Source organism: Nerophis lumbriciformis, linkage group LG12, assembly GCF_033978685.3.
Source record: "Nerophis lumbriciformis linkage group LG12, RoL_Nlum_v2.1, whole genome shotgun sequence".
NCBI lineage: Eukaryota > Metazoa > Chordata > Actinopteri > Syngnathiformes > Syngnathidae > Nerophis > Nerophis lumbriciformis.
In genome coordinates, this window is record NC_084559.2 from 22,704,177 (window position 1) to 22,730,645 (window position 26,469).

Below are 26,469 nucleotides of genomic sequence, written 5' to 3' on the forward strand. Positions count from 1 at the left end.
AAAGTTGTCTTTATTCTTAAGTTATCGCGCCGTGATTTTACCAGTCCGGCCCACTTGGGAGTAGATTTTTCTCCCATCTAAAATGAGTTTGACACCCCTGTTTTACACACTCACCCGTTTCACGGACCTGGCGTGAACCAGTCCGTGAGTGGTTATTAAAAGTCTTGCCAGGCGCAAGAGAAATGGTACTGGCGGGATACTGCGAATGAATAATTAATAATACACAGAAAAACAAAAGCAAGTCATTTTAAAGGCGAGATGATGTCATCGCACACCGCCTTTAGAAATCCTCACTTGTTGTCACGGGTTTGGACTTTGGAAACAAGTACAACACCTTACAGTGATTTAGTGCTGTAACTTGTTCAAGAGTTGACATCTCGGGCAACTTTTCCAGACAGTGAGAACACGTTGACAAAGAGCTGGAGCTGTGCGGTCGCACGATTCCACAGACTGTGAGTGGAAGCCGACCTGCGCAAGTTGACGAGCTGTCATAGACATGAAGGATTAAAGAGCACCCAGGTGGAACTTGCAAGCCACCGCCAGACTAAGCCCCGGGGGCACGGGTGTGGTTCACGCGCTACTCGTGCAGCTCGGTATGTCACCTTTGCGCATCTTCAACCTCACCCTTTCTCCGTAAGCGTGTGTCTCTATGAGGAAAGCAAAACGTCGTCAATCATATACAGCCATGGGCAAAAGTTTACACTCACTTGTAAAGAACATAATGTCATGGCTGTCTTGAGTTCCCAATAATTTCTACAACTTGTTTTGTGTTAGAGTGATTGGAGCACATACTTGTTGGTCACAAAAAAACATTCATGAACAAACAGCTCAATTTTGGTTTCATCTGACATCACATGGACAAAGATAAGACCTTCTGGAGGAAAGTTCTGTGGTCAGAGGAAACAAATATTGAGCTGTTTGGCCACAATACCCAGCAATATGTTTGGAGGAGAATTGATTGATTGATTGAGACTTTTATTAATAGATTGCACAGTACAGTACATATTCCGTACAATTGACCACTAAATGGTAACACCCGAATACGTTTTTCAACTTGTTTAAAGGGGAACATTATCACAATTTCAGAATTGTTAAAACCATTAAAAATCAGTTCCCAGTGACTTATTATATTTTTCGAAGTTTTTTTTCAAAATTTTACCCATCACGCAATATCCCTAAAAAAAGCTTCAAAGTGCCTGATTTTAACCACCCTTCCATTTTCCTGTGACGTCACATAGTGAAGCCAACACAAACAAACATGGCGGAAAGAACAGCAAGCTATAGCAACATTAGCTCGGATTCAGACTCGGATTTCAGCGGCTTAAGCGATTCAACAGATTACAAATGTATTGAAACGGATGGTTGTAGTGTGGAGGCAGGTAGCGAAAACGAAATTGAAGAAGAAACTGAAGCTATTGAGCCATATCGGTTTGAACCGTATGCAAGCGAAACCGACGAAAACGACACGACAGCCAGCGACACGGGAGAAAGCGAGGACGGATTTGGCGATCGCCTTCTAACCAACGATTGGTATGTGTTTGTTTGGCATTAAAGGAAACTAACAACTATGAACTAGGTTTACAGCATATGAAATACATTTGGCAACAACATGCACTTTGAGAGTGCAGACAGCCCAATTTTCATCAATTAATATATTCTGGAGACATACCCTCATCCGCTCTCTTTTCCTGGGGGTCTGGCGGCAGATTTCTTTGACTTTATCGTTGGAAATGCATCTGCTTTGAGTGTCGCAGGATATCCACACATTCTTGCCATCTCTGTTGTAGCATAGCTTTCGTCGGTAAAGTGTCTGGAACAAACGTCCAATTTGTTGCCACTTTTGCATCTTTGGGCCACTGGTGCAACTTGAATCCGTCCCTGTTCGTGTTGTTACACCCTCCGACAACACACCGACGAGGCATGATGTCTCCAAGGCACGGAAAACAGTCGAAAAAACGGAAAATAACAGAGCTGATTTGACTGGGTGTTTGTAATGTGTTTGAGAAAATGGTGGATTGCTTCCCGATGTGACGTCACGTTGTGACGTCATCGCTCCGAGAGCGAATATTAGAAAGACGTTTAATTCGCCAAAATTCACCAATTTAGAGTTCGGAAATCGGTTAAAAAAATATATGGTCTTTTTTCTGCAACATCAAGGTATATATTGACGCTTACATAGGTCTGGTGATAATGTTCCCCTTTAAGAGACTGTTCAAACTACATGTGTTCACAAAGGACGCAGAACAACAATTATGATGAACATCTTGAACCCTTTTTTTTCCCTTTTTTTTTGGTATTTAGATTATTTATGTATTTAATATTTGTTTGCTTACAATAGTATATTATTTATTTACTATTTATTTGTTCACTGTTTTGTGACAGAGAACAAAGAAATGGGATAACATTGGTATGGTATGAAAAGGGGTTGAATTAAATAAGCTCTGCCTCTTCCTACTCCTTTTCGGACACGCTGTAATGAAACAACTGGAAATGTGTGATGCATTACATTGAACTGAACTAAGTATAAAAAAAAAACATGAACCCTGGAGTTTGACTGCATTAAATGCAAATTCTATTTGCATCATCCTAGTGCTGAAGCTGTTTTGGAAGTCAGGAAAAGCAAAAATATTAATTTGATGCTTGATAAAATGAAGTGTTGCGCAATATAAGGACATCAACATGTGGTCATGCTTAATGGACCTTTGTTTTTTTTAATTAAATATTGCAAAAAGGACCCAACAAGCCAAAGAAAAAGCCAACTAAGTTGTAAAAGATTACTCTTTTAAATTTTGCTTAGCTCGTCTTGTTGACGTCGTGCTTGTCAACGGTTCAAACATCATTCAATATTATGTGAAAATCTATAGGGTGTTAGTCTGTACATTCTGTCAAATTCCAATTTGGGTAACCTCAGAGCCGTTTTTAGCGGAGGATAAGTGCTAGTTGAATCAGGTGCGGTGTTGTGTCTGGAATGATACAGTCGTAAAAAAATGCATGTTGCCAGACGTTTTTTTTCATAAAGGGGATATATTAATATCAGCAGACACCAAACTAAATAAATGGAATTAGTTTGAATTAGCGCCTCTATTCATCCAGCAGCTCTACAACTATAAAAGGTCATTGCTGAATAGACAATATGTCCGATATCTTTATTTCTGGCAGTCTAAATATGTTGACGCACAGACAGACAGAATATTCAAAATAGTTTTTCTTTGAAACGCGAGCGCCTCCTTGCTTACAGCCGTTTGTGCGTAACTGTGCCAGTTTGCAGGAACATTACACACGTGTTGAATGTATGCAAATAAGTGGACAGAGAACAGTTTCAGTCATGATAAAACTATACTTGCCAACCTTGAGACCTCCGATTTCGGGAGGTGGGGGTTGGGGGGTGGGGGGCGTGGTCGGGGTGGGGCGGGGGCGTGGCTAAGTATTTCATATATATATATATATATATATATATATATTCACATATATATATATATATATATATATATATGTATATATATATATATGTATATATATATATATATATATATATATATATATATATATATATATATATATATATAAGAAATACTTGACTTTCAGTGAATTCTAGCTATATGTACATATATATATATATGTATACATATATATATAGATATATATATATATATATATATATATAAGAAATACTTGAATTTCAGTGTTCATTTATTTACACATATACACACACATAACACTCATCTACTCATTGTTGAGTTAAGGGTTGAATTGTCCATCCTTGTTCTATTCTCTGTCACTATTTTTCTAACCATGCTGAACACCCTTTCGCAGGTACACAGAAAGGTTTCGAGTACCACCAAAAAAACTGAATCTCTGAAGACAGTATAAAAATCTGTGTTAAAGTTAAAGTGCCTGATTTTAACCATCGTGATATACACCCGTCCATTTTCCTGTGACGTCACACAGTGATGCCAATACAAACAAACATGGCGGATAGAACAGCAAGGTATAGCGACATTAGCTCGGATTCAGACTCGGATTTCAGCGGCTTAACACTGTCTGATAAGATAATTACTAACAACTATGAACTAGGTTTACAGCATATGAAATACATTTGGCAACAACATGCACTTTGAGAGTGCAGACAGCCCATTTCAGGCGCGCTAAGAACATTAATTTTTCCACGATTTCAGCACTCAGGTTAACCATACCTAAATAGACACAAAATACTGCATTACACAAGACTATCCGAATGTACTCGAATGATTGAAAAAAATAAATGTTTTTAAGCTAAATTATTGGTAAACACAGTTTATGTATAATAATTTACGTAAAACCGCGAGTAATGAATAAAGTTTTCATCAATTAATATATTCTGTAGACATACCCTCATCCGCTCTCTTTTCCTGAAAGCTGATCCGTCCAGTTTTGGAGTTGATGTCAGCATCTGCTTTGAGTGTCGCAGGATATCCACACATTCTTGCCATCTCTGTCGTAGCATAGCTTTCTTCGGTAAAGTGTGCGGAACAAACGACTGACCATTTCGTCGGCTTTCCCCACACCCTCGTATTTTGAACAAATTTCGTCCAATTTCTTGCCACTTTCGCATCTTTGGGCCACTGGTGCAACTTGAATCCGTCCCTGTTCGTGTTGTTACACCCTCCGACAACACACCGACGAAAGTGAGAAAATGGTGGATTGCTTCCCGATGTGACGTCACGCTCCGAGAGCGAATAATAGAAAGACGTTCAATTCGCCAAAATTCTCCCATTTAGAGTTCGGAAATCGGTTAAAAAATATGTGGTCTTTTTTCTGCAACATCAAGGTATATATTGACGCTTACATAGGTCTGGTGATAATGTTCCCCTTTAAGTAATTGTTTTTATATTGTTTTACTTTCTTTTTTATTCAAGAAAAAGTTTTTTAAATTTATTTTACTTATTGTATTTTTTTTTTTTTTTTAAAGGACCTTATCTTCACCAGACCAGGTTGTCAATGAAATCAAATTGTTCAAAAGGGTTCTTAAAACCAGGTCAAGTCCAGATGATGTCTAGGTCGGGCTCAGCAACACACACCTTCACCACTGAAAACCAGGGAACACAACAGATTGCATATAATCCACAAACAAAATTACATTTTCAAAATAAGCACCCATGTACAGTCCAGATCACGTCCAACTCAGCAACACACACCCTCATCTATGTACGCCAAATTAGGGAACATAACAACAGATTGCATATCATCTATAAACAAAATTACATTTTCAAAATAAGCCTTTGAGGACTTGCCATCTTTTTTTATGTTTTTTGGCATCTTTATCGTTTTCAACCATATAACTTTCTGAAGTTAAAAAATACTGAATACATGTTTTAAAGAAAGTAATACTAAGTGAATATCTGTTTTTGGCCTTAAAAGGGAACATTATCACAATTTCAGAATGGTTAAAACCATTAAAAATCAGTTCCCAGTGGCTTATTATATTTTTCGAAGTTTTTTTCAAAATTTTACCCATCACGCAACATCCCTAAAAAAAGCTTCAAAGTGCGTGATTTTAACCATCGTTATATACACCCGTCCATTTTCCTGTGACGTCACATAGTGAATACAAACAAACATGGCGGAAAGAACAGCAAGATATAGCGACATTAGCTCGGATTCAGACTCGGATTTCAGCGCCTTAAGCGATTCAACAGATTATAAATAAGCCTTTTACCGAGTACTATAATTAAATTGACTAAATCATGACTGTCAATTAACTCTCCTAAAACAACAGAAGCCACAACAAGCTTCATAAACAAACCAATCTTTAAACACATTTTTTCCACTTCCACCCAAATCGAAGACACAATATGACAATACCAAAACAAATGTAGGGTGGATTCAGACTCCTGACAACAAAATCGGCAATCATCTGACTCTGTCATATTCCATAGTTTTAACATTTTTCCCGTGGGTAAGAAGTTATAAATACCATATTTTTCGGAGTATAAGTCGCACTGGAGTATAAGTCGCACCTGCCGAAAATGCATAATAAAGAAGGAAAAAAACATATATAAATCGCACTGAAGCCAAACTATGAAAAAAACTGCGACTTATAGTCCAAAAAATACGGTAATTTGAATTTGAAAATAACGATTTTGCACATCGATAGCAGTTTTGTAGATTAATTTGAATATGGCATTTGAATAAGCTAATTCTTAATAGACTATCGACAACAGGGTGCTCATTACGTCGATCGCGAGCTACCAGTCGATCTCGGAGGGTGTGTCAGTCGATCACCAGCCAGGCATTAAAAAAATAGTCCTAAAAATGAGCGATCATAAATCTTCACTATGACGTCACTTTCGTCACTTGATTGACATTCACGGCACCCGAGGGTCTTCTGAGATGTCGCTGGCTGCTGCCAGCTCATTAAAATTACCGACTGGAAGGCGAGAAACACTTTATTTCAACAGACTCTGGCACACCGTACCTGTCGTCAAAATTCCAAAGACCGACTGCACAGTTGCACAGTTGCACAGTTGCGCAAACAAAATAAAAGTCTCAGAAAGCTGGCGTGCACAAGCTAGCAAGCTACGGAGTTTGCCGACAATGTATTTCTTGTAAAGTGTATACAAATGAGTACGGAAGCTGGACAAATAAGATGCCAAAAACCAACCACTTTCATGTGGTATTGGACAGAAAGGAGGACTTTTTTCTCCTCCATTCGAAAATGTGGACATTATCATCACCACTGTCTGATTCCAATCAATGCAAGTCATCAGAATCAGGTAATACACCAACTTGTATTCTTGTCTTCATGAAAGAAAGGAATCTATATGTGTTAAACATGCTTGTATTATCTTTAAACACCTTTAACTTATTAACAATATTAACTATATGTGTTAAACATGCTTGCATTATCTTTAAACACCTTTAACTTGTTAACAATATTAACTGTATGTATTAAACATGCTTGCATTATCATTAAACACCTTTAACTTGTTAACAAAAACATATATTTCATAAATAAGTAAATATAAATTATATATATGAATGAGGTAGATCCCCACGACTTGATCAATTGAAAAGTAGCTCGCCTGCAGAAAAAGTGTGAGCACCCCTGCTCTGGAGTATATGAGCAGCAAAGTGAACATGTATCATTGCTTTCATCGTTCCCTCCGATTGTGAATTTTGCAGCAGCAGCTCACTTGCCCCAGTTACTGTTCATGTTTGCAGTTGCCACATTGTCCCACAAGAAGTACGGTTTATGCAAACAAGAGACTGATGTCCCCGTCTGGCCTCAAGTCGAGTGGAAAGCATCAACCTGCTGTCAGCTCACAGATCTGTGGGCACATTTGAAATATGCGGGTACAGATTTGTGCTTCCATTACCTTTCTTAGTATATTCTTGAAATGTAAATGATCATTTTTTTCATGAATATACTAAGAAAGGTAATGGAAGCACAAATCTGTATATTTCCATAAACTTGCCTAATGGTGCATTAAACAAATATTGAAAGACAGATATACAGCAAAAATGTATCAATAAATTATAAAATTACGAAACTGGGAAATACGGCACTTTAAATCCTGGTAGAAATGGCATAAATGAAAACCAGTTTGTCTCTCAGGTCTGATATTAGCATTAGAATAGATTGTCAGATGTACATCTTGAAGACATACAGTACACTGCAAAAAGTCAGTGTTCAAAAATAAGGGGAAAAAAATACAAAAATTAGGGGTATTTTATTTGAACTAAGCAAAATTATCTGCCAAAAGAACAAGAACATTTGGCTAGTCAAGACTTTCCAAAACAAGTAAAATTAGTTAACTTCAATGAACCCAAAAATACCTTAAAATAAGTATATTATCACTAATAACAAGTGCACTTTTCTTGGTAGAAAAAAAAAGAGACCTTTTGCTCAATATGTTGAAAAATATTCCTAAATTAAGTAAATGCTAGTGCCATTATCTTGACATAATGATATGCGCTCGCCATTACATTTCTTGAAACCAGCAAACTTATACTAAAAGCTAATTTATTGTTCTTAATGGAAAGGCAACAAGGCAACCGCTTGTTACTCTCGAGGTCTCCTAGCCGCTCAGGCAAATCATATTGTCTAAAAATGCATTTTTCCATCGATAACATGACATCATCGCGCCAAGTGCGTGCTCTTTCAGTCAATTAGTGCAACATATATACAGCCCGGTCCCCGGCCAAAAAAAACTTTAATTGTAATTTTGAAGAATTCATGTGAATGAACTATTTCTGTTCAAAATAGTTTGAAATGTCACATGTTAAATATTTAAATATTAACTGTCAGTTTACTGTACTGTGCCAACTGTACTACTATATGAGTACGTGTTTTCTATTGTTTCATTGAAAATAAAACAGCAAAGTCCATTTGGCTGTCATTTTTTTAAATTATGAGACACAATTGTGTCAAAGTCATGATTTTTTTTTTCATGCTTGAAATAAGAAATTATTACTTTAAAAAAGTAGTTTTATACTTGTGAGTGTTGATGACACAGCTTTGATATTCTAGTTTCAAGCATGTTTTACTCAATATAGGTCATAACATCTCAGCAACAAGCTGTAATATCTTACTGAGATCATTTAGGACCAAAACCCTTAAAACAAGTAAAACACTCTAACATAAAATCTGCTTAGTGAGAAGAATGATCTTATCAGACAGAAAATAAGCAAATATCACCCTTATTTGATATATTTAATCTTACTTAGATTTCAGTTTTTGCAGTGTAGGATGACTCTGGACCTTGATTGTTAAATACTTTGATCCACTAAGAGCCAAATAACACTCAGTAAATAGCGTGCACACTAAAGGTGCACCTGGGAGGTGCTGCTGTGTTGTCTGAAATGATCGAAACGCAAGGAAATGCAGCTTTTTTGGATAGGGGCTGTATCATAATAAACATCTCCTATAAAAAAAAACGAACACCATTAAACAAATTATAATAATAATTGTTTTTGTATCAGCCTCTTAAATCATCCAACCGCTATAAAAAAATACAAAACGAAGTTGGCACAGGTGCATTTTGACCACTGTGTTACATGGCCTTTCCTTTTAAGAACACTCAGTAAACATTTGGGAACTGAGGAGACACATTTTTGAAGCTTTTCAGGTGAAATGATTTCCCATTCTTGCTTGATGTACAGCTTAAGTTGTTCAACAGTCCGTTGTGGTATTTTAGGCTTCATAATGCGCCACACATTTTCAATGGGAGACAGGTCTGGACTACAGGCAGGCCAGTCTAGTACCCGCACTCTTTTACTATGAAGCCACGCTGTTGTAACACGTGGCTTGGCATTGTCTTGCTGAAATAAGCAGGGGCGTCCATGATACCGTTGCTTGGATGGCAACATATGTTGCTCCAAAACCTGTATGTACCTTTCAGCATTAATGATGCCTTCACAGATGTGTAAGTTACCCATGTCTTGGGCACTAATACACCCCCATACCATCACAGATGCTGGATTTTGAACTCTGCGCCTATAACAATCCGGATGGTTCTTTTCCTCTTTGTGGAAATGTGGACTCGTTAGACCACAGAACACTTTTACACTTTGCATCAGTCCATCTTAGATGAGCTCAGACCTAAAGAAGCCGGCGGCGTTTCTGGGTGTTGTTGATAAATATGCATAGTATAGTTTTAACTTGCACTTACAGATGTAGCGACGAACTGTAGTTAACATTGGTTTTCTAAAGTGTTCCTGAGCCCATGTGGTGATATCCTTTACACACTGATGTGATCCAAGGTCATGTGCATTCAATGTTACATGCAGTGATATCTCCAGATTCTCTGAACCTTTTGATGATATTGCAGACCTTGGATGGTGAACTCCTTGAATTCCTTGCAATAGCTGTTTGAGAAATGTTGTTCTTAAACTGTTCGACAATTTGCACACGCATTTTGTTGACAAAGTGGTGACCCTCGCCCCATCTTTGTTTGTGAATGACTGAGCATTTCATTGAATCTACTTTTTTATACCCAATCATGGCACCCACCTGTTCCTAATTTGCCTGTTCATGTTTGATGAGCATTCCTCAACTTTCTCAGTCTTTTTTTGCCACTTGTGCCAGTTTTTTTGAAACATGTTGCAGGCATCAAATTCCAAATGAGCTAATATTTGCAAAAAATAACAACGTTTTCCAGTTCGAACGTTAAGTATCTTGTCTTTGCAGTCTATTCAATTGAATATAAGTTGAAAAGGATTTGCAATATTTTGTTTTTATTTACCATTTACACAACATGCCAACTTCACTGGTTTTGAGGTTTGTAATAATCAGCATGTATTCTGCATATACATGCAGACAAACACCTTAGAAGACCAGGCCCTTAAATGTAGGCCTAAAGCAGGGGTCGGCAACCTTTACCACTCTAAGAGCCATTTTGACCAGTCTCACAATTTAAAGAAGACAATGGGAGCCACAAAAATCTTTTGAAAATTTAAATGAAATAACACTGCATACAAAGTTTTTTTTTCTTGCTTTGTGCTATGTATAAACTAGGGGTCTCAGACACGTGGCCCTGTCACGGCAAATTTCTTCCCCCTACAAAAACCTCCCCCCCCCCATTTACTTCCGGGGTCATTTCCTCTTACGTCATTTCCTCTTACTTACGTCATTTTCTCTTACGTCATTGACAGGGATCGATAACACTTCGGCTTTGACACAGGACAGCAGCACACACAATTTTGTAGTGAAATGGTTTCAACAATAATGTTGATTTAAAGTACAGACATTTAACAGTATTATATATTAATTCATATTTTTTAAAGTTAAAGTTAAAGTTAAAGTACCAATGATTGTCACACACACACACTAGGTGTGGCGAAATTATTCTCTGCATTTGACCCATCACCCTTGATCACACCCTGGGAGGTGAGGGGAGCAGTGGGGAGCAGTGGGCAGCAGCGGTGGCCGCGCCTGGGAATCATTTTTGGTGATTTTGCACGTTACCACGAAGACAGAAGTTCCCAGCAGCGGCCCTAACACTCCGCCTGAAATTTTCCCTAACACTCCGCCTGGAATTTTTCGAAGCCTGCTGGTGTTTGACATAAGTCCCCTGGGAAAGATAAAGACAATTGTCATTCAGTGACACCACCATTTTCAGGAGATTTGGATTCTATCGATCACTGTCAATGACGTAAGAGGAAATGACGTAAGAGAAAATGACCCCGGAAGTAAATGGGGGGGGGGAAGGTTTTTGTAGGGGGAAGAAATTTGGCGTGACACCCCACACCTTAATATTAAAATTGGATGTTAGTGTAGCCCGCGGGTTTTATATGAATGGCACTTGACAACCGTCATGCTTGTCAACCTTTCCGATTATTCCAACAGACTACAAATTTCAGGGCAATTATTCTCTCGAACGTGCCGTGAAGGTACAGTATAAAGCGCCCACTACAACCAGATTGCCGGTCCAGCCACACGTTGTATGGAGCTTCTGCTTGCTCACGTAAGTGACAGCAAGGCATACTTGATCAACAACCACACAGGTTACACTGACGGTGGCGGTAAAAAAAAAACTATAACACTCTTACTAATAATGCGCCACACTGTGAACCCACACCAAACAAGAATGACAAACACATTTCGGGAGAACATCTGCACAGTAACACAACATAAACACAACAGGACAAATACCCGGAATCCCATGCAGCCCAAACTCTTCCGGGATACATTATACACCCCCCGCTACCAAACCCCGCCCACCTCAACCGACGCACAGAGGGGGGGTGATGTGTGAGAGAGCAGGGTTGGGGTGGGGGCGGGGTTTGGTGGTAGCAGGGGTGTATAATGTAGCCCGGAAGAGTCAGGGCTGCATGGGATTCTGGGTATTTGTTCTGTTGTGTTTATGTTGTGTTAAGGTGCAGATGTTCTCCTGAAATGTGTTTGTCATTCTTGTTTGGTTTTGGTTCAAAGTGTGGCGCATTATTAGTAAGAGTGTTAAAGTTGTTTTATATGGTCACCGTCAGTGTAACCTGTGTGGCTGTTGACCAAGTATGCCTTGCTGTCACTTACGTGAGCAAGCAGAAGATGTATATTGTATAACAAGTGTTGGGCTGGCACGCTGTTAATACAGATTGTAGAGAGCGCCAAATGTTGTCCCATCATGGCACGCCCTTATTATAGATGTAAGGGTTAAAATCGGTGAATATTAATCCCGGGAGTTTTCTGCGAGAGGCACTGAAATCTGGAAGTCTCACGGGAAAATTGGGGGGTTCAGCAAGTAAGCTGTTGAGCCGCATCAGAGTGATCAAAGAGCCGCTCCGGAGCCGCGGGTTGCCGACCCCTGTTCTAAACCATATTGTCAGATTTTGGTAGCGCGTGAATGAAGGCAATGCAGTCAATGTTATAAGGAGAAAGACATTGTTTATTCATCAAACCAGTCAACTTTGGTCAATTAGCAACTTTAACATTTTGAGAATGCACATATGACAATGCCAACAAATAGTTAATGGTCTGTACGAAATAAATAGCACATTGCTCATTTACAGCTCGGCTGGGCAAAAACCAAAAAAAAAAGGGTTAATCTTCATATTAAAATTACACACATAAACTGACTAATTGCTCGACAAAAAAAAAACATGTTCTCCTTTTTAAATAAAGCTTTTCATTTTTTTAATATGTACCTTCAAGAACCTGTTATAGTTAAATAAATAGAATGCTTTCCATTTTTAACATGCACATCCAATTTGCCTGGGAAACGTATTTACACTTCACTGATCTGGCGAGTCCACCCTTTTTTTTTTTTTTTTTTTTTTTTTTTTAAAGTCGTCGAAACAATTCTTTCTTACCACAAAGTTCTCAAACATACACCAATGTACAGTCACTCTTGCAGACATGCTGCACCTATTTTGACTATTAACACAATATCTAGTACCTATCCATAGTGATCAAAATGCTAGCGGGGTGAACATGGGAAACCATGTAGAAGAAACAGTCCAAACACCACATTGTAGGGGGGGTGACTTGGAAAAAGGTTGTTTACAGTCGATCATGCATTGTATGAATTCACTGGTATTTGGTTTGAGAGTGTTTCATCAGTCGATTTCTATATGTGAACAAAAAAAAAACTGTTGTGAGGGACAAGCCAACCCCATGGATGATTTCGAACAATCGACAAGTCTTTTTTTTTTTTTGCCCCAGGGGTCTTCTCCGTCTTCAAATCTCGGCCTTGTCCAGGAGTCCAGGGGTTCCCTCTGTCCAATCCTTGTGTGGTATCCGGTCGTCAGGCATTAGGTAGAGACGGGCAGTCTTTTCCGTGCGTTTCGCTCACGACGCAAAGTACGAGTTTTGCATGGAGTACAGGCGGTCGATGGGGTTCCCCACGCGGGCCTGCATGGAGTTGACGTCCGACGATGCCATGAAGCAGTCACTGAGGCTGGTTAAAGACGTGTCGCTGTCTATGTCGTGGAATGCGGAATCATTACCTGCGGAGGGGAGAAACACACGGATTTCACACACTGCAAAAACTGAAATCTAAATAAGATATCTCAAATAAGGGTGAATTTGCTTATTTTCTGTATAACAAGATAATTCTTCTCACTAAGCAGATTTTATGTTAGAGTGTTTTACTTGTTTTAAGTGTTTTGGTCCTAAATGATCTCAGTAAAATATTACAGCTTATTGCTGAGATTTGATGACCTATATTGAGTAAAACATGCTTGAAACTAGAATATCAACTGTTGCAAAGCTGTGTCATCAACACTCACAAGTATAAAACTACTTTTTTAAAGTGATAATTTCTTATTTCAAGCATGAAAAAAAAATCATGACTGTGACACAATTGTGTCTCATAATTAATAAAATGCTGTTTTATTTTCAATGAAACAACAGAAAATACGTACTCATATAGTAGTACAATTTGGCACAGTACAGTAAACGGACAGTTAAAGGCCTACTGAAACCCACTACTACCGACCACGCAGTCTGATAGTTTATATATCAATGATGGAATCTTAACATTGCAACACATGCCAATACGGCCGGGTTAGCTTACTAAAGTGCAATTTTAAATTTCGCGCAAAATATCCTGCTGAAAACGTCTCGGTATGATGACGTCAGAAGCGTGACGTCACGGATTGTAGAGGACATTTTGGGACAGCATGGTGGCCAGCTATTAAGTCGTCTGTTTTCATCGCAAAATTCCACAGTATTCTGGACATCTGTGTCGGTGAATCTTTTGCAATTTGTTCAATGAACAATGGAGACAGCAAAGAAGAAAGCTGTAGGTGGGAAGCGGTGTATTGCGGCCGACTGCAGCAACACAAACACGGCCGGTGTTTCATTGTTTACATTCCCGGAAGATGACAGTCAAGCTTTACCATTGACCTGTGGATAACTGGGACAACAGAGACTCTTACCAGGAGGACTTTGAGTTGGATGCGCAGACGCGGTACCGTGAGTACGCATGCAGCTGCGGCTTCCAAACATTTGATCGCTTGCCCGTACGTGCGTGCCGCTATGTGCATGTCACGTACGTAACTTTGGGGAAATATATGTGCTGTATGAACTTTGGGGAGGTGAACGGTACTTTGGGCTGTGGGATTGAGTGTGTTGTGCAGGTGTTTGAGTTGTATTGGCGGGTTATATGGATGGGAGGGGGGAGGTGTTTGTTATGCGGGATTCATTTGTGGCATATTAAATATAAGCCTGGTTGTGTTGTGGCTACTATAGTATAAATATGTCTTGTGTTTATTTACTGTTTTAGTCATTCCCAGCTGAATATCAGGTCCCATCCGCCTCTCACAGCATCTTCCCTATCTGAATCGCTCCCACTGCCCTCTAGTCCTTCACTCTCACTTTCCTCATCCACAAATCTTTCATCCTCGCTCAAATTAATGGGGAAATCGTCGCTTTCTCTGTCCAAATCGCTCTTGCTGCTGGTGGCCATGATTGTAAACAATGTGCAGATGTGAGGAGCTCCACAACCTGTGACGTCACGCTACTCGTCTGCTACTTCCGGTAGAGGCAAGGCTTTTTTATCAGCGACCAAAAGTTGCGAACTTTATCGTCGATGTTCTCTTCTAAATCCTTTCAGCAAAAATATGACAATATCGCGAAATGATCAAGTATGATACATAGAATGGACCTGCTATCCCCGTTTAAATAAGAAAATCGCATTTCAGTAGGCCTTTAATATTTAAACTTTTAACATGTGACATTTCTAACAATTTTGAACAGAAATAGTTCATGCACATTAAGATGAATTCTTCAAAATTACAATTAATTGTATATATGCGCACTAATTGACAGAAAGTGCACGCACTTGGCGCGATGATGTCATGTTATCGATGGAAAAATGCATTTTTAGACCCTGTGATTTGCCTGAGCGGCTAGGAGACCCCGAGAGTAACAAGCGGTTGCCTTGTTGCCTTTCCATTAAGAACAATAAACTAGTTTTTAGTGTAAGTTTGCTGGGTTCAAGAAATGTAATGCCGAGCGCATATCATTATGTGAAGATAATGGCACTAGCATTTACTTAATTTAGGAATATTTTTCAACATATTGAGCAAAAAGGTCTCATATATATTTTTAGTGTTATTAGTGAGAATATACTTATTTTAAGGTATTTTCGGGTTCATTGAAGTTAGCTAATTTTACTTGTTTTGGAAAGTCTTGACAAGCCAAATTTTCTTGTTCCATCGGCAGATTATTTTGCTTAGTTCAAGTAAAATACCACTCATTTTTGTATTTTTTTTTTCTTGTTTTTTGAACACTGACTTTTTGCAGTGCAGAGCTGTCACGACTCGGAAGAAGAAAGAGAAGAAGGGAAAAAAAATTGTAACAAATCAACGCAATCTTCCGACCGATGGTCGTGTTGGGAAATTATAATTACTAATGGCCCCTGCGAGGGATGGCTTTTTCGTGTCATCACAATTGTGAAAACAGTTTCCTTAGATATCATCAAAGCACACTTTTTGCGGCTCTCGCCGGGACAATTGTGGTCTGTGAGGGCGCATGTAAACAAGGGGCATCCTCCTAAAAGATCTGGCTAATAGCGGCTCTTTACGCCTTTCATAAAACCTCAACATGTTATTTCTCTGGAGGGAATAGTTAACTTTATTACACTCTGGATCTTAATGATAGCGCACAAAATGGGGACAGCGTTTTGAGACGTATCTTTTAATGCCGTTGCCAATATTGTTCTTTTCCCCGAACCGAAGGAGAGTGATGAGACCGGGGATTTGGGTTCTCACTATCAGGGAAGAACTAAATGGAGGCAAATTATAAGGAAGTTATGAACTGGAGGAAACGGTCCCTCTGGGGCTTGTTGAGGACGTCACTCAAAAGTGTTATTCCAGTTGCATCCTGTGGATTAAAAACTTGATTGACTGCCTATTTTCCCTCTCTTCTCGTTTGCAGTTTTAATGTCTTCGCAATATCACACGTGGATCTAAGAGATGTTGCGCTCGCTTGCTGACGTGCCGCGTGATGCATCCCCCTGGTCCTTGTTTGCGCTCCGCATCGACCACGTCATCAGTAACTGGGGCAGAGGTTCTGAACCACAATACAAACACATTCGATCTCGTATGGGAGGAGAAGCTGTTCACACTTAATCCGGGTTTGCCGTGGCCTTAAAAGGGGAACTGCTCTTTTTTATTTCACAATCATTATGAAAGACATTGTTATGATCCGCTGCCCGGATCATAGTCTGTTTGAGTTTTTCGAGTCACTTGTGTTTTCTGTTACGACCGGGTCGCATGGTGATGCGGGGTTTGTTCTCTTTGGATGCAAATGGTCGAATCCGGACAGGACTTGCAGGTAAGGACATGATTTAGTAGTAAATTAACACAAAACAGGTACAAATACAATTTCTAGGCGCAGTCAAGGCGTTGAGGGGATCCGGTTTGGTGGATGCAGGATTAGGTCTCTGCTTTTTGCAGATGATGTGGTCCTGATGGCTTCATCTGGCCAGGATCTTCAGCTCTCACTGGATCGGTTCGCAGCCGAGTGTGAAGCGACTGGGATGAGAATCAGCACCTCCAAGTCCAAGTCCATGGTTCTCGCCCGGAAAAGGGTGGAGTGCCATCTCCGGGTTGGGGAGGAGACCCTGCCCCAAGTGGAGGAGTTCAAGTGCCTTGGAGTCTTGTTCACGAGTGAGGGAAGAGTGGATCGTGAGATCGATAGGCGGATCGGTGCGGCGTCTTCAGTAATGCGGACGCTGTATCGATTCGTTGTGGTGAAGAAGGAGCTGAGCCGGAAGGCAAAGCTCTCAATTTACCGGTCGATCTACGTTCGCATCTTCACCTATGGTCATGAGCTTTGGGTTATGACCGAAAGGACAAGATCACGGGTACAAGCGACCGAAATGAGCTTCCTCCGCCGGGTGGCGGGGCTCTCCCTTAGAGATAGGGTGAGAAGCTCTGTCATCCGGGGGGAACTCAAAGTAAAGCCGCTGCTCATCCACATCGAGAGGAGCCAGATGAGGTGGTTCGGGCATCTGGTCAGGATGCCACCCGAACGCCTCCCTAGGGAGGTGTTTAGGGCACGTCCGACCGGTAGGAGGCCACGGGGAAGACCCAGGACACGTTGGGAAGACTTTGTCTCCCGGCTGGCCTGGGAACGCCTCGGGATCCCCCGGGAAGAGCTAGACGAAGTGGCTGGGGAGAGGGAAGTCTGGACTTCCCTGCTTATGCTGCTGCCCCCCCCGACCCGACCTCGGATAAGCGGAAGAAGATGGATGGATGGATGGATGGAGGTACAAAACAGAAAACAAACCGACGGAATAAGGTGCCGATCGCACCTGAAGCTAAGGCTACTACTTAGCACAGACTAGGGATCACTAGCAGGGGCTATAGGAGACAAGCAAAACTAACGTAGCAGTAGTGTGACGCAAATAAAGAAGCCAGACCGACTGACTGGCAAATGCAGGCTTAAATAATGTCAGTGATTACAAACAGGTGTGCGCCCGGAACACAAGAGGTAGGTGAAACTAATAAGTAGCCATATGGTAACGAACTCAGAGGTGCATAAACAGGAACTCAAGGAGTCCAAAACTAACAGAAAACACAAGTGACTCGAAAAACGGATCATAACAGACATGACGACAAATGCATTGTTTTTTTTAATGCATTCTAAATATTAAATAAATGCGATTAAAAGTCGGCTTACAATGGAGCCAAAGTTAATCGCTCTATTGAAATACAATAAATAAAGTACCACTGATAGTCACACAACACACTCGGTGTGGTGGTATTACTCTCTGCGTTTGACCCATCCCCTTGTTCCACCCCCTGGGAGGTGAGGGGAGCAGTGAGCAGCAGCGGTGGCCGCGCTCGGGAATCATTTTGGTGATTTAGCCCCCAATTCCAACCCTTGACGCTGAGTGCCAAGCAGGGAGGTAATGAGTCACAGTTTTATAGTCTTTGGTACGACTCGGCCGGGGTTTGAACTCACAATTGCAGTTATGTTTGACTGCCATCTACTGGTCACACTTATCATTACACCATGTACCAAATAAAATTGCTTCGAGGTCGGTAAGCACAACCAAAATTATCCCGTACATTAGGCGCACCGGGTTATAAGGCGCATTGTCGAGTTTTGAGAAAATTAAAGGATTTTAAGTGCGCCTTATAGTCTGGAAATTGACCTTAAACTAAGACTTTTTTTTTTTATATCAGGATCAACAGATTCATCATACATCATACATTATTATCATATGTACTACAATCTAAAACAGGGGTAGGGAACCTATGGCTCTAGAGCCAGATGTGGCTCTTTTGATGACTGCATCTGGCTCTCAGATAAATCTCGGCTGAGATTGCTTATCACGATAAGTAATGAATAATTCCGCTGGTAATCACAGTGTTAAAAATAACGTTCAAAAATATAAAACATTCTCTTGCATTTTAATCCATCCATCCGTTTTCTACCGCACCTGTTCAAAAAGTCGCATTAATGGTAAGAAGTGTTTTATTTATTATTGGTTAGCTTCAGAATAACAATGTTATTCAAACGAATAAGAGACATATTATACTCTAAAGATGTTGGTCTTACTTAAATATGCACACATTTAGTTGTATTCAGTGTTAGAAAATATTATATGGCTCTCACGGAAATACATTTTAAAATGTTTGGCTTTCATGGCTCTCTCAGCCAAAAAGGTTCCCAACCCCTGATCTAAAACATCAATTGAACATTTGGTTTCAAGAGTCATAGCAAAAGTTTAGATACAACAATACAATTCGAATTACTGTATTTTTCGGACTATAAGTCGTGTTTTTTTTTTCATAGTTTGGCCGGGGGTGCGACTTATTCTCAGGAGCGACTTATGTGTGGAATTATTATTATGTACATTGGCCCAACATATCAAATATACTTGCTAAATAAAACCTCTGCCTTTTAATGAATACTTAGGCCTACTACAACCAGTGTTGGGACTAACGCGTAACAAAGTAACGCGTTACTGTAACACCGTTACTTTCGGCGGTAAATAGTAATCTAACGCGTTATTTTTTATATTCAGTAACTCCGTTACTACATGATGCTTTACTGCGTTATTGTACGTTATTTTTTTTATGTAGTATCGGCTAGAAACTGAGAAGATCTGAGTGTGTTTTATTGGAGCGCAGCAGAAGAGGCGAGGGAAAAGAGGTGCACTCTTTGTGTTTATGTGTGTGTGTGGGAGGGGGCGTGTCTGTGTTTACTAACAAGACGTCATGGCAAAGCCCGAAGTGGAGTTTCTTAACATGAAGATATTCTCACTACTTTTCTTTTGTCGACCACAAAGAAAAGAACATTTTAGTTAAATGTAGGTTGTGTCTTGGATCAAAGATCCTATCCTAGCAATTCAAATCTGCTGAAACAGCTACAAAAGCAACATGCTTCGACGAAGCTAGTAAAGAGAGACACACTTCACCTCCTAAGCAACAGCGGCTGGATTTCAACGAGGCACTGCTAGCCAGGACAACATTGATAGAGCCATTGCAGCACTGAAGGTATACACACACTGTCAATTATCTTATATACTGTTGCTCTTTCATTCTAGACTTCTAGAGTGTTTGATTATCACATCACTCTAAATGTATAGACTATAAAGTTCACAAACATAAAGAGGGATGCTGGTGGGCCAGGCCAATCTTTCGTTATCTTTAAACTAAAACTGGGGAAATGTGTAGAGTGTTCTGGGCTTCAGACATGATTTTATTTCACAATTCCTTGAGAGAAAAAAACGTGTATGTAGTTTGTGCCTTCCTTGGTTTACAGCTATGTTGTTATTATGCTGTTTGTTGCTTATGTATGTTATGTTGCAGCTATTTAAAATAGTTTTGTCAATTTGTTCTGGCCTGAAACAATATGGCACTTTGAAACATATCCTTGTCTTTGTGTGTTGTATGTAGACCACATAGTAACTAAATAGTTAATTTTCACAGTAACACATTACTTTTTGGTGTAAGTAACTGAGTTAGTAACTGAGTTACTTTTGAAATAAAGTAACTAGTAACTGTAACTATTTACTGGTTTTCAGTAACTAACCCAACACTGACTACAATACTGTATTTTGATTTTGGTCATTGTCGTGGTACTTGGAGAGCTAAATTTTTTATGACTTGTTCCAAAAAGTTTGAACACCACTGTCCTAGAACGAGGACAGTTGCCAGATGCATGCTCACCATAAGGGTTCATGTGGTCTCCGGGCATCTGTGGGGGGGTGAGCCCCTGTTGGAACGGGTCAGTACTGTACCCGTTCTGGTCCATGGCAACCAACTGCTGCTGTGGTGGAGGCAGAGGTGTGAAGGAGCTCATCATCCCCTCCATACGATTTGACATGACTTCTGTAAGAAAGTGAGCTCAAATTAGGGTTTGCAACAACTGTTTCTTCTAAACATTCACCTCATTTCTTATTCTTGTGAATGGATGTTTTCTTATACCGTATTTTTCGGACTATAAGTCGCAGTTTTTTTCATGGTTTGGCCGGGGGTGCGACTTATACTCAGGAGCGACTTATGTGTGAAATTATTAACACATTACCGTTAAATATCAAATAATATTATTTAGCTCATTCACGTAAGAGACTAGACGTATATGATTTCATCGGATTTCGCGATTAGGAGTGACAGATTGTTTGGTAAACGTATAGCATGTTCTATATGTTATAGTTATTTGAATGACTCTTACCATAATATGTTATGTTAACATACCAGGCACGTTCTCAGTTGGTTATTTATGCGTCATATAACATAAACTTATTCAGCCTGTTGTTCACTATTCTTTATGTATTTTAAATTGCCTTTCAAATGTCTATTGGGTTGGGAATTAAATGAGCTCAAATGTGCCTACAAACGAGGCCTAATGATGCAATATGTACCTACAGCTAGCCAAAATAGCATGTTAGCATTGATTAGCTTGCAGTCATGCACTGACCAAATATGCCTGATTCGCACTCCAACAAGTCAATAACATCAACAAAGCTCACCTTTGTGCATTCACGCACAGCATAAGAAGTTTGGTGGACAAAATGAGATAAAGAAGGAGTGTCATAAAACAGACTTACTCTGGCAGAAACGAGAAACAAACTATGGAGAGTTCAAGGACCTCTGAAATTTGTGGGACAAAACAGCGTTTGCCTGTTGTTCACTATTCTTTATGTATTTTAAATTGCCTTTCAAATGTCTATTCTTGGTGTTGGGTTTTATCAAATAAATTTCCCCCAAAAATGCGACTTATACTCCAGTGCGACTTATATATGTTTTTTTCCTTCTTTATTATGCATTTTCGGCCGGTGCGACTTATACTCCAAAGCGACTTATACTCCAAAGCGACTTATACTCCGAAAATACGGTATATCAGCATCATCATTTTCATTGACTAGACTTGTGTAAGAAACAGTACAAAAAGGAATAAGAATCCTGAAAAACAGTGTCTGATATTGGGCTGCAACGGTTAACTTAAAATTTTAATGTGATTTTATTTCCTTTTTACTGCTAACCCACACCAAAATTTCCGGAAGAGGTACATACCAGCCTCTACTGGAGAAAAAAACGCGGAAGGGGCAAGAAAAATGGAGTGTCAGAAGCAAAAAGAGGAGTTACCAGGATGAAAAGAAGACCCAAACACTGTGAAGTGTGGCAACACTTTAAGAGGACCTACGATGAATTCTGTCTTTTCTGACTCATACATGTTGGATACTCATATTAAACCAGGGATTTTTAACCTTTTTGAACTCGGGACCCAACTTTTCCAAATATTAACACTGAATTAGAAGAGCAGGGAAACCTGCGAAACAGGCTTGTAGGGATGACAGAACCTTTGTGTTTTTTAATGAACTAACGTATATATTTATATATATATATATATATATATATATATATATATATATATATATATATATATATATATATATATATGTATATATATACATATATATATATATATATATATATATATATATATATATATATATATATATATATATATATATATATACGTTAGTTCATTAAAAAACACAAAGGCTCTGTCATCCCTACAAGCCTGTTTCGCAGGTTTCCCTGCTCTTCAGGGGATTTATATATATATATATATATATATATATATATATATATATATATATATATATATATATATAACAGGCTTGTAAGGATGACATAGCCTAAGTGTATTTTCTTATTTTCTTCTATATATATATATACAAATACATATATATATATATATATATATATATATATATATACAAATACATATACATATATATATATATATATATATATATATATATATATATATATATATATATATATATATATATATATATATATATATATAAAGTGTATTTTCTTAGTATTATCATGGCTTTTCTGGGTAAAATCATATTGCTTCTACTCAGGGGTGCTGTATAGCTGGAATAAGTAAAGAAAAAGAAAAAAGAGGATAAAACAACAACAGCCAGCCCCAGGTGATTCTTTACCTCCCTATTTGTCTATGCATGTTATGTCAATTCCAACTTTAGTTTACCAAATATCATTATGTGCCCCATAAAGGGCAACAACATGTCATTTAAAAAGTTAGGAGTATACCTAACATGCACATCATCACCCTTTCATAAAAATGGCCTCAAATATTGACAACAAAATTCCGGCTCACTAAGTGTGTATGAAGGTGTAACATGTAGAACTGATGCCATTTGTGATTGCTTTGCCTTAGTTTTAGTGCCATTCAAGTGAAACTAATGCAATGAAATGAAAGTGTGCTCTTTGTGAGATTGCAACCTCCAAATACCTAAATGGCTTGCATCCCTTTGTTGGTATTACCGTGGAAACACATTCTTCCACAGGCCTGGAGCCAATTCCCTTTGCAAACACTCTTAGCAAAGTGACTGATGGAAGCTTCTTTTCCCCCTGCAAGCCCACCTCGTCTGCGTTCGAAACGCATCCAACATCCATTTTGACTGCTCTTAGACATATAGTGACTTTTAAATGACTTTCATATGTACTTTTTTATTTTCAATCTGGCAATAATGTGCTTTTGAAACCACATAATTGTACAAACTAAAACAAATTGTGAGCGGTAAAAAAAACATAAGGGAAAGATCATTTTAGATTTAGTGTTTCAATGGTATTTTAGTGCTGCTTTATCATTTCCATTTTGTATGCTCATAATGTATTGGTGTTCACTTCACACACACCCTATTTTTTTTCAATACAATTTTGCCGTAATAAAACATATGATTAGAATGTAAAATGTGAGGATTTTTTTCACATTATAAAGCTTGACACTTATAGTGCAACCGATCCTTAAAACGTCAGTATTATTTTTAAACAAATATGATAGTCATATGATGATAACGGTTGAATTATAATAAGGGGAACACTTCAGTATGGAGAACACATATTCACCATTAATTAGTTGCCTATTAACATGCAAATTATTAACATATTGGCTCTTAATTAGTCATTATTAAGTACTTAGTAATGCCTTATTCTGCATGGCCTTATTATACAACCAGTAAGCCATTAACCAAGAGTCTTCCCTCAATAACCTCAGACTTATTGCTTATTAGTAACCCTAACCCTAACCCTAAGCCTAACCTTTATATGTTCCCCTAGTGTCCAAATAACTCCAAATTAAAAGTCTTTGTTACTTAGAATATGTTCCCCATACTAAAGTGTTACCATTTTTTAAAAATATCAGATTATTCACACTTTTGCATTTTGATTATTGGGGATATTGTTATGATCCGTTGCCCAAATCATAGTTTGTCGACGTTTATTTAGGTTTTGATTCACTTGTGGTTTAAGTTATGTTTCAGCATCCCTGTTTATTGTCAACCCCAACCCCAACCCCAACCCTAACCCTAACACTAACCTTTATATGTTCCCCTAGTGTCCAAATGACTCAAAAATAAGTTTTTGTTACTTTAATAAGCAACTAATTAATGGTGAATATGTTACCCATACTAAAGTGTTACCATTTTTTTTTAAATATCAGATTATTCACACTTTTGCATTTTGATTATTTGGGATATTGTTATGATCCGTTGCCCAAATCATAGTTTGTTTACGTTTATTTAGGTTTTGATTCACTTGTGGTTTAAGTTATGTTTCAGCATCCCTGTTTATTGTCAACCCCAACCCCAACCCCAACCCTAACCCTAACCCTAACACCAACCCTTATATGTTCCCCTAGTGTCCAAATAACTCAAAAATATGTTTTTGTTAATTTAATAAGCAACTAATTAATGGTGAATATGTTCCCCATACTAAAGTGTTACCATTTTTTTTTTAAATAACAGATTATTCACACTTTTGCATTTTGATTAATGGGGATATTGTTATGATCCGTTGCCCAAATCATAGTTTGTCTACGTTTATTTAGGTTTTGATTCACTTGTGGTTTAAGTTCTGTTTCAGCACCTCTGTTTTGTGTTGCTTGGTTGTCAACCCCAACCCCAAACCCAACCCCAACCCTAACCCTAGCACTAACCCCCATATGTTCCCCTAGTGTCCAAATGACTTAAAAATATGTTTTTGTTAATTTAATAAGCAACTAATTAATGGTGAATATGTTCCCCATACTAAAGTGTTACCAAAATAACAGATTATTTACACTTTTGCATTTTGATTATTTGGGATATTGTTATGATCCGTTGCCCAAATCATAGTTTGTCTATGTTTATTTAGGTTTTGATTCACTTGTGGTTTAAGTTATGTTTCAGCACCCCTGTTTATTGTCAACCCCAACCCCAACCCCAACCCTAACCCTAACACCAACCCTTATATGTTCCCCTAGTGTCCAAATAACTCAAAAATAAGTTGTTGTTACTTTAATAAGCAACTAATTAATGGTGAATATGTTCCCCAGACTAAAGTATTCCAATTCTTTTTAAATAACAGATTATTCACACTTTTGCATTTTGATTATTGGGGATATTGTTATGATCCGTTGCCCAAATCATAGTTTGTCTACATTTATTTAGGTTTTGATTCACTTGTGGTTTAAGTTATGTTTCAGCATCCCTGTTTATTGTCAACCCCAACCCCAACCCTAACCCTAACACTAACCCTTATATGTTCCCCTAGTGTCTAAAGAACTCAAAAATAAGTTTTTGTTACTTTAATAAGCAACTAATTAATGGTGAATATGTTCCCCATACTAAAGTGTTACCATTTTTTTTTAAATAGCAGATTATTCACACTTTTGCATTTTGATTAATGGGGATATTGTTATGATCCGTTGCCCAAATCATAGTTTGTCTACGTTTATTTAGGTTTTGATGCACTTGTGGTTTAAGTTATGTTTCAGCATCCCTGTTTATTGTCAACCCCAACCCCAACCCCAACCCTAACCCTAACACTAACCCTTATATGTTCCCCTAGTGTCCAAATGACTCAAAAATAAGTTTTTGTTACTTTAATAAGCAACTAATTAATGGTGAATATGTTCCCCATACTAAAGTGTTACCATTTTTTTTTAAATAACAGATTATTCACACTTTTGCATTTTGATTAATGGGGATATTTTTATGATCCGTTGCCCAAATCATAGTTTGTCTACGTTTATTTAGGTTTTGATTCACTTGTGGTTTAAGTTATGTTTCAGCACCCCTGTTTATTGTCAACCCCAACCCCAACCCCAACCCTAACCCTAACACTAACCCTTATATGTTCCCCTAGTGTCCAAATAACTCAAAAATAAGTTTTTGTTACTTTAATAAGCAACTAATTAATGGTGAATATGTTCCCCATACTAAAGTGATACCATTTTTTTTTAAATATCTGATTATTCACACTTTTGCATTTTGATTATTGGGGATATTGTTATGACCCGTTGCCCAAATCATAGTTTGTCTACGTTTATTTAGGTTTTGATTCACTTGTGGTTTAAGTTATGTTTCAGCACCCCTGTTTATTGTCAACCCCAACCCCAACCCCAACCCTAACCCTAACACTAACCCTTATATGTTCCCCTAGTGTCCAAATGACTCAAAAATAAGTTTTTGTTACTTTAATAAGCAACTAATTAATGGTGAATATGTTCCC

The 26,469-nt window shown here is 38.5% G+C and overlaps 1 protein-coding gene across 2 annotated transcripts in view; it reads right to left on the reverse strand.

Annotated features, from left to right (window-relative positions):
• Positions 1-12,373: 12,373 nt before the first annotated feature.
• lmx1bb (LIM homeobox transcription factor 1, beta b) overlaps positions 12,374-26,469 on the reverse strand; it is a 160,396-nt gene continuing 146,300 nt past the window's right edge. Inside the window, exons 8-9 of one of the 2 annotated variants that reach the window (XM_061986108.1) lie at positions 20,608-20,766; positions 12,374-13,422 (exon numbers count right to left, since the gene is read on the reverse strand). In XM_061986108.1, coding sequence (XP_061842092.1) covers positions 13,265-13,422; positions 20,608-20,766 — 317 coding nt within the window. In that variant the 3' untranslated portion in view covers positions 12,374-13,264. Of the gene's footprint in view, positions 13,423-20,607; positions 20,770-26,469 lie in introns of both variants that reach the window. The other variant, XM_061986107.2, reaches the window with a different exon arrangement.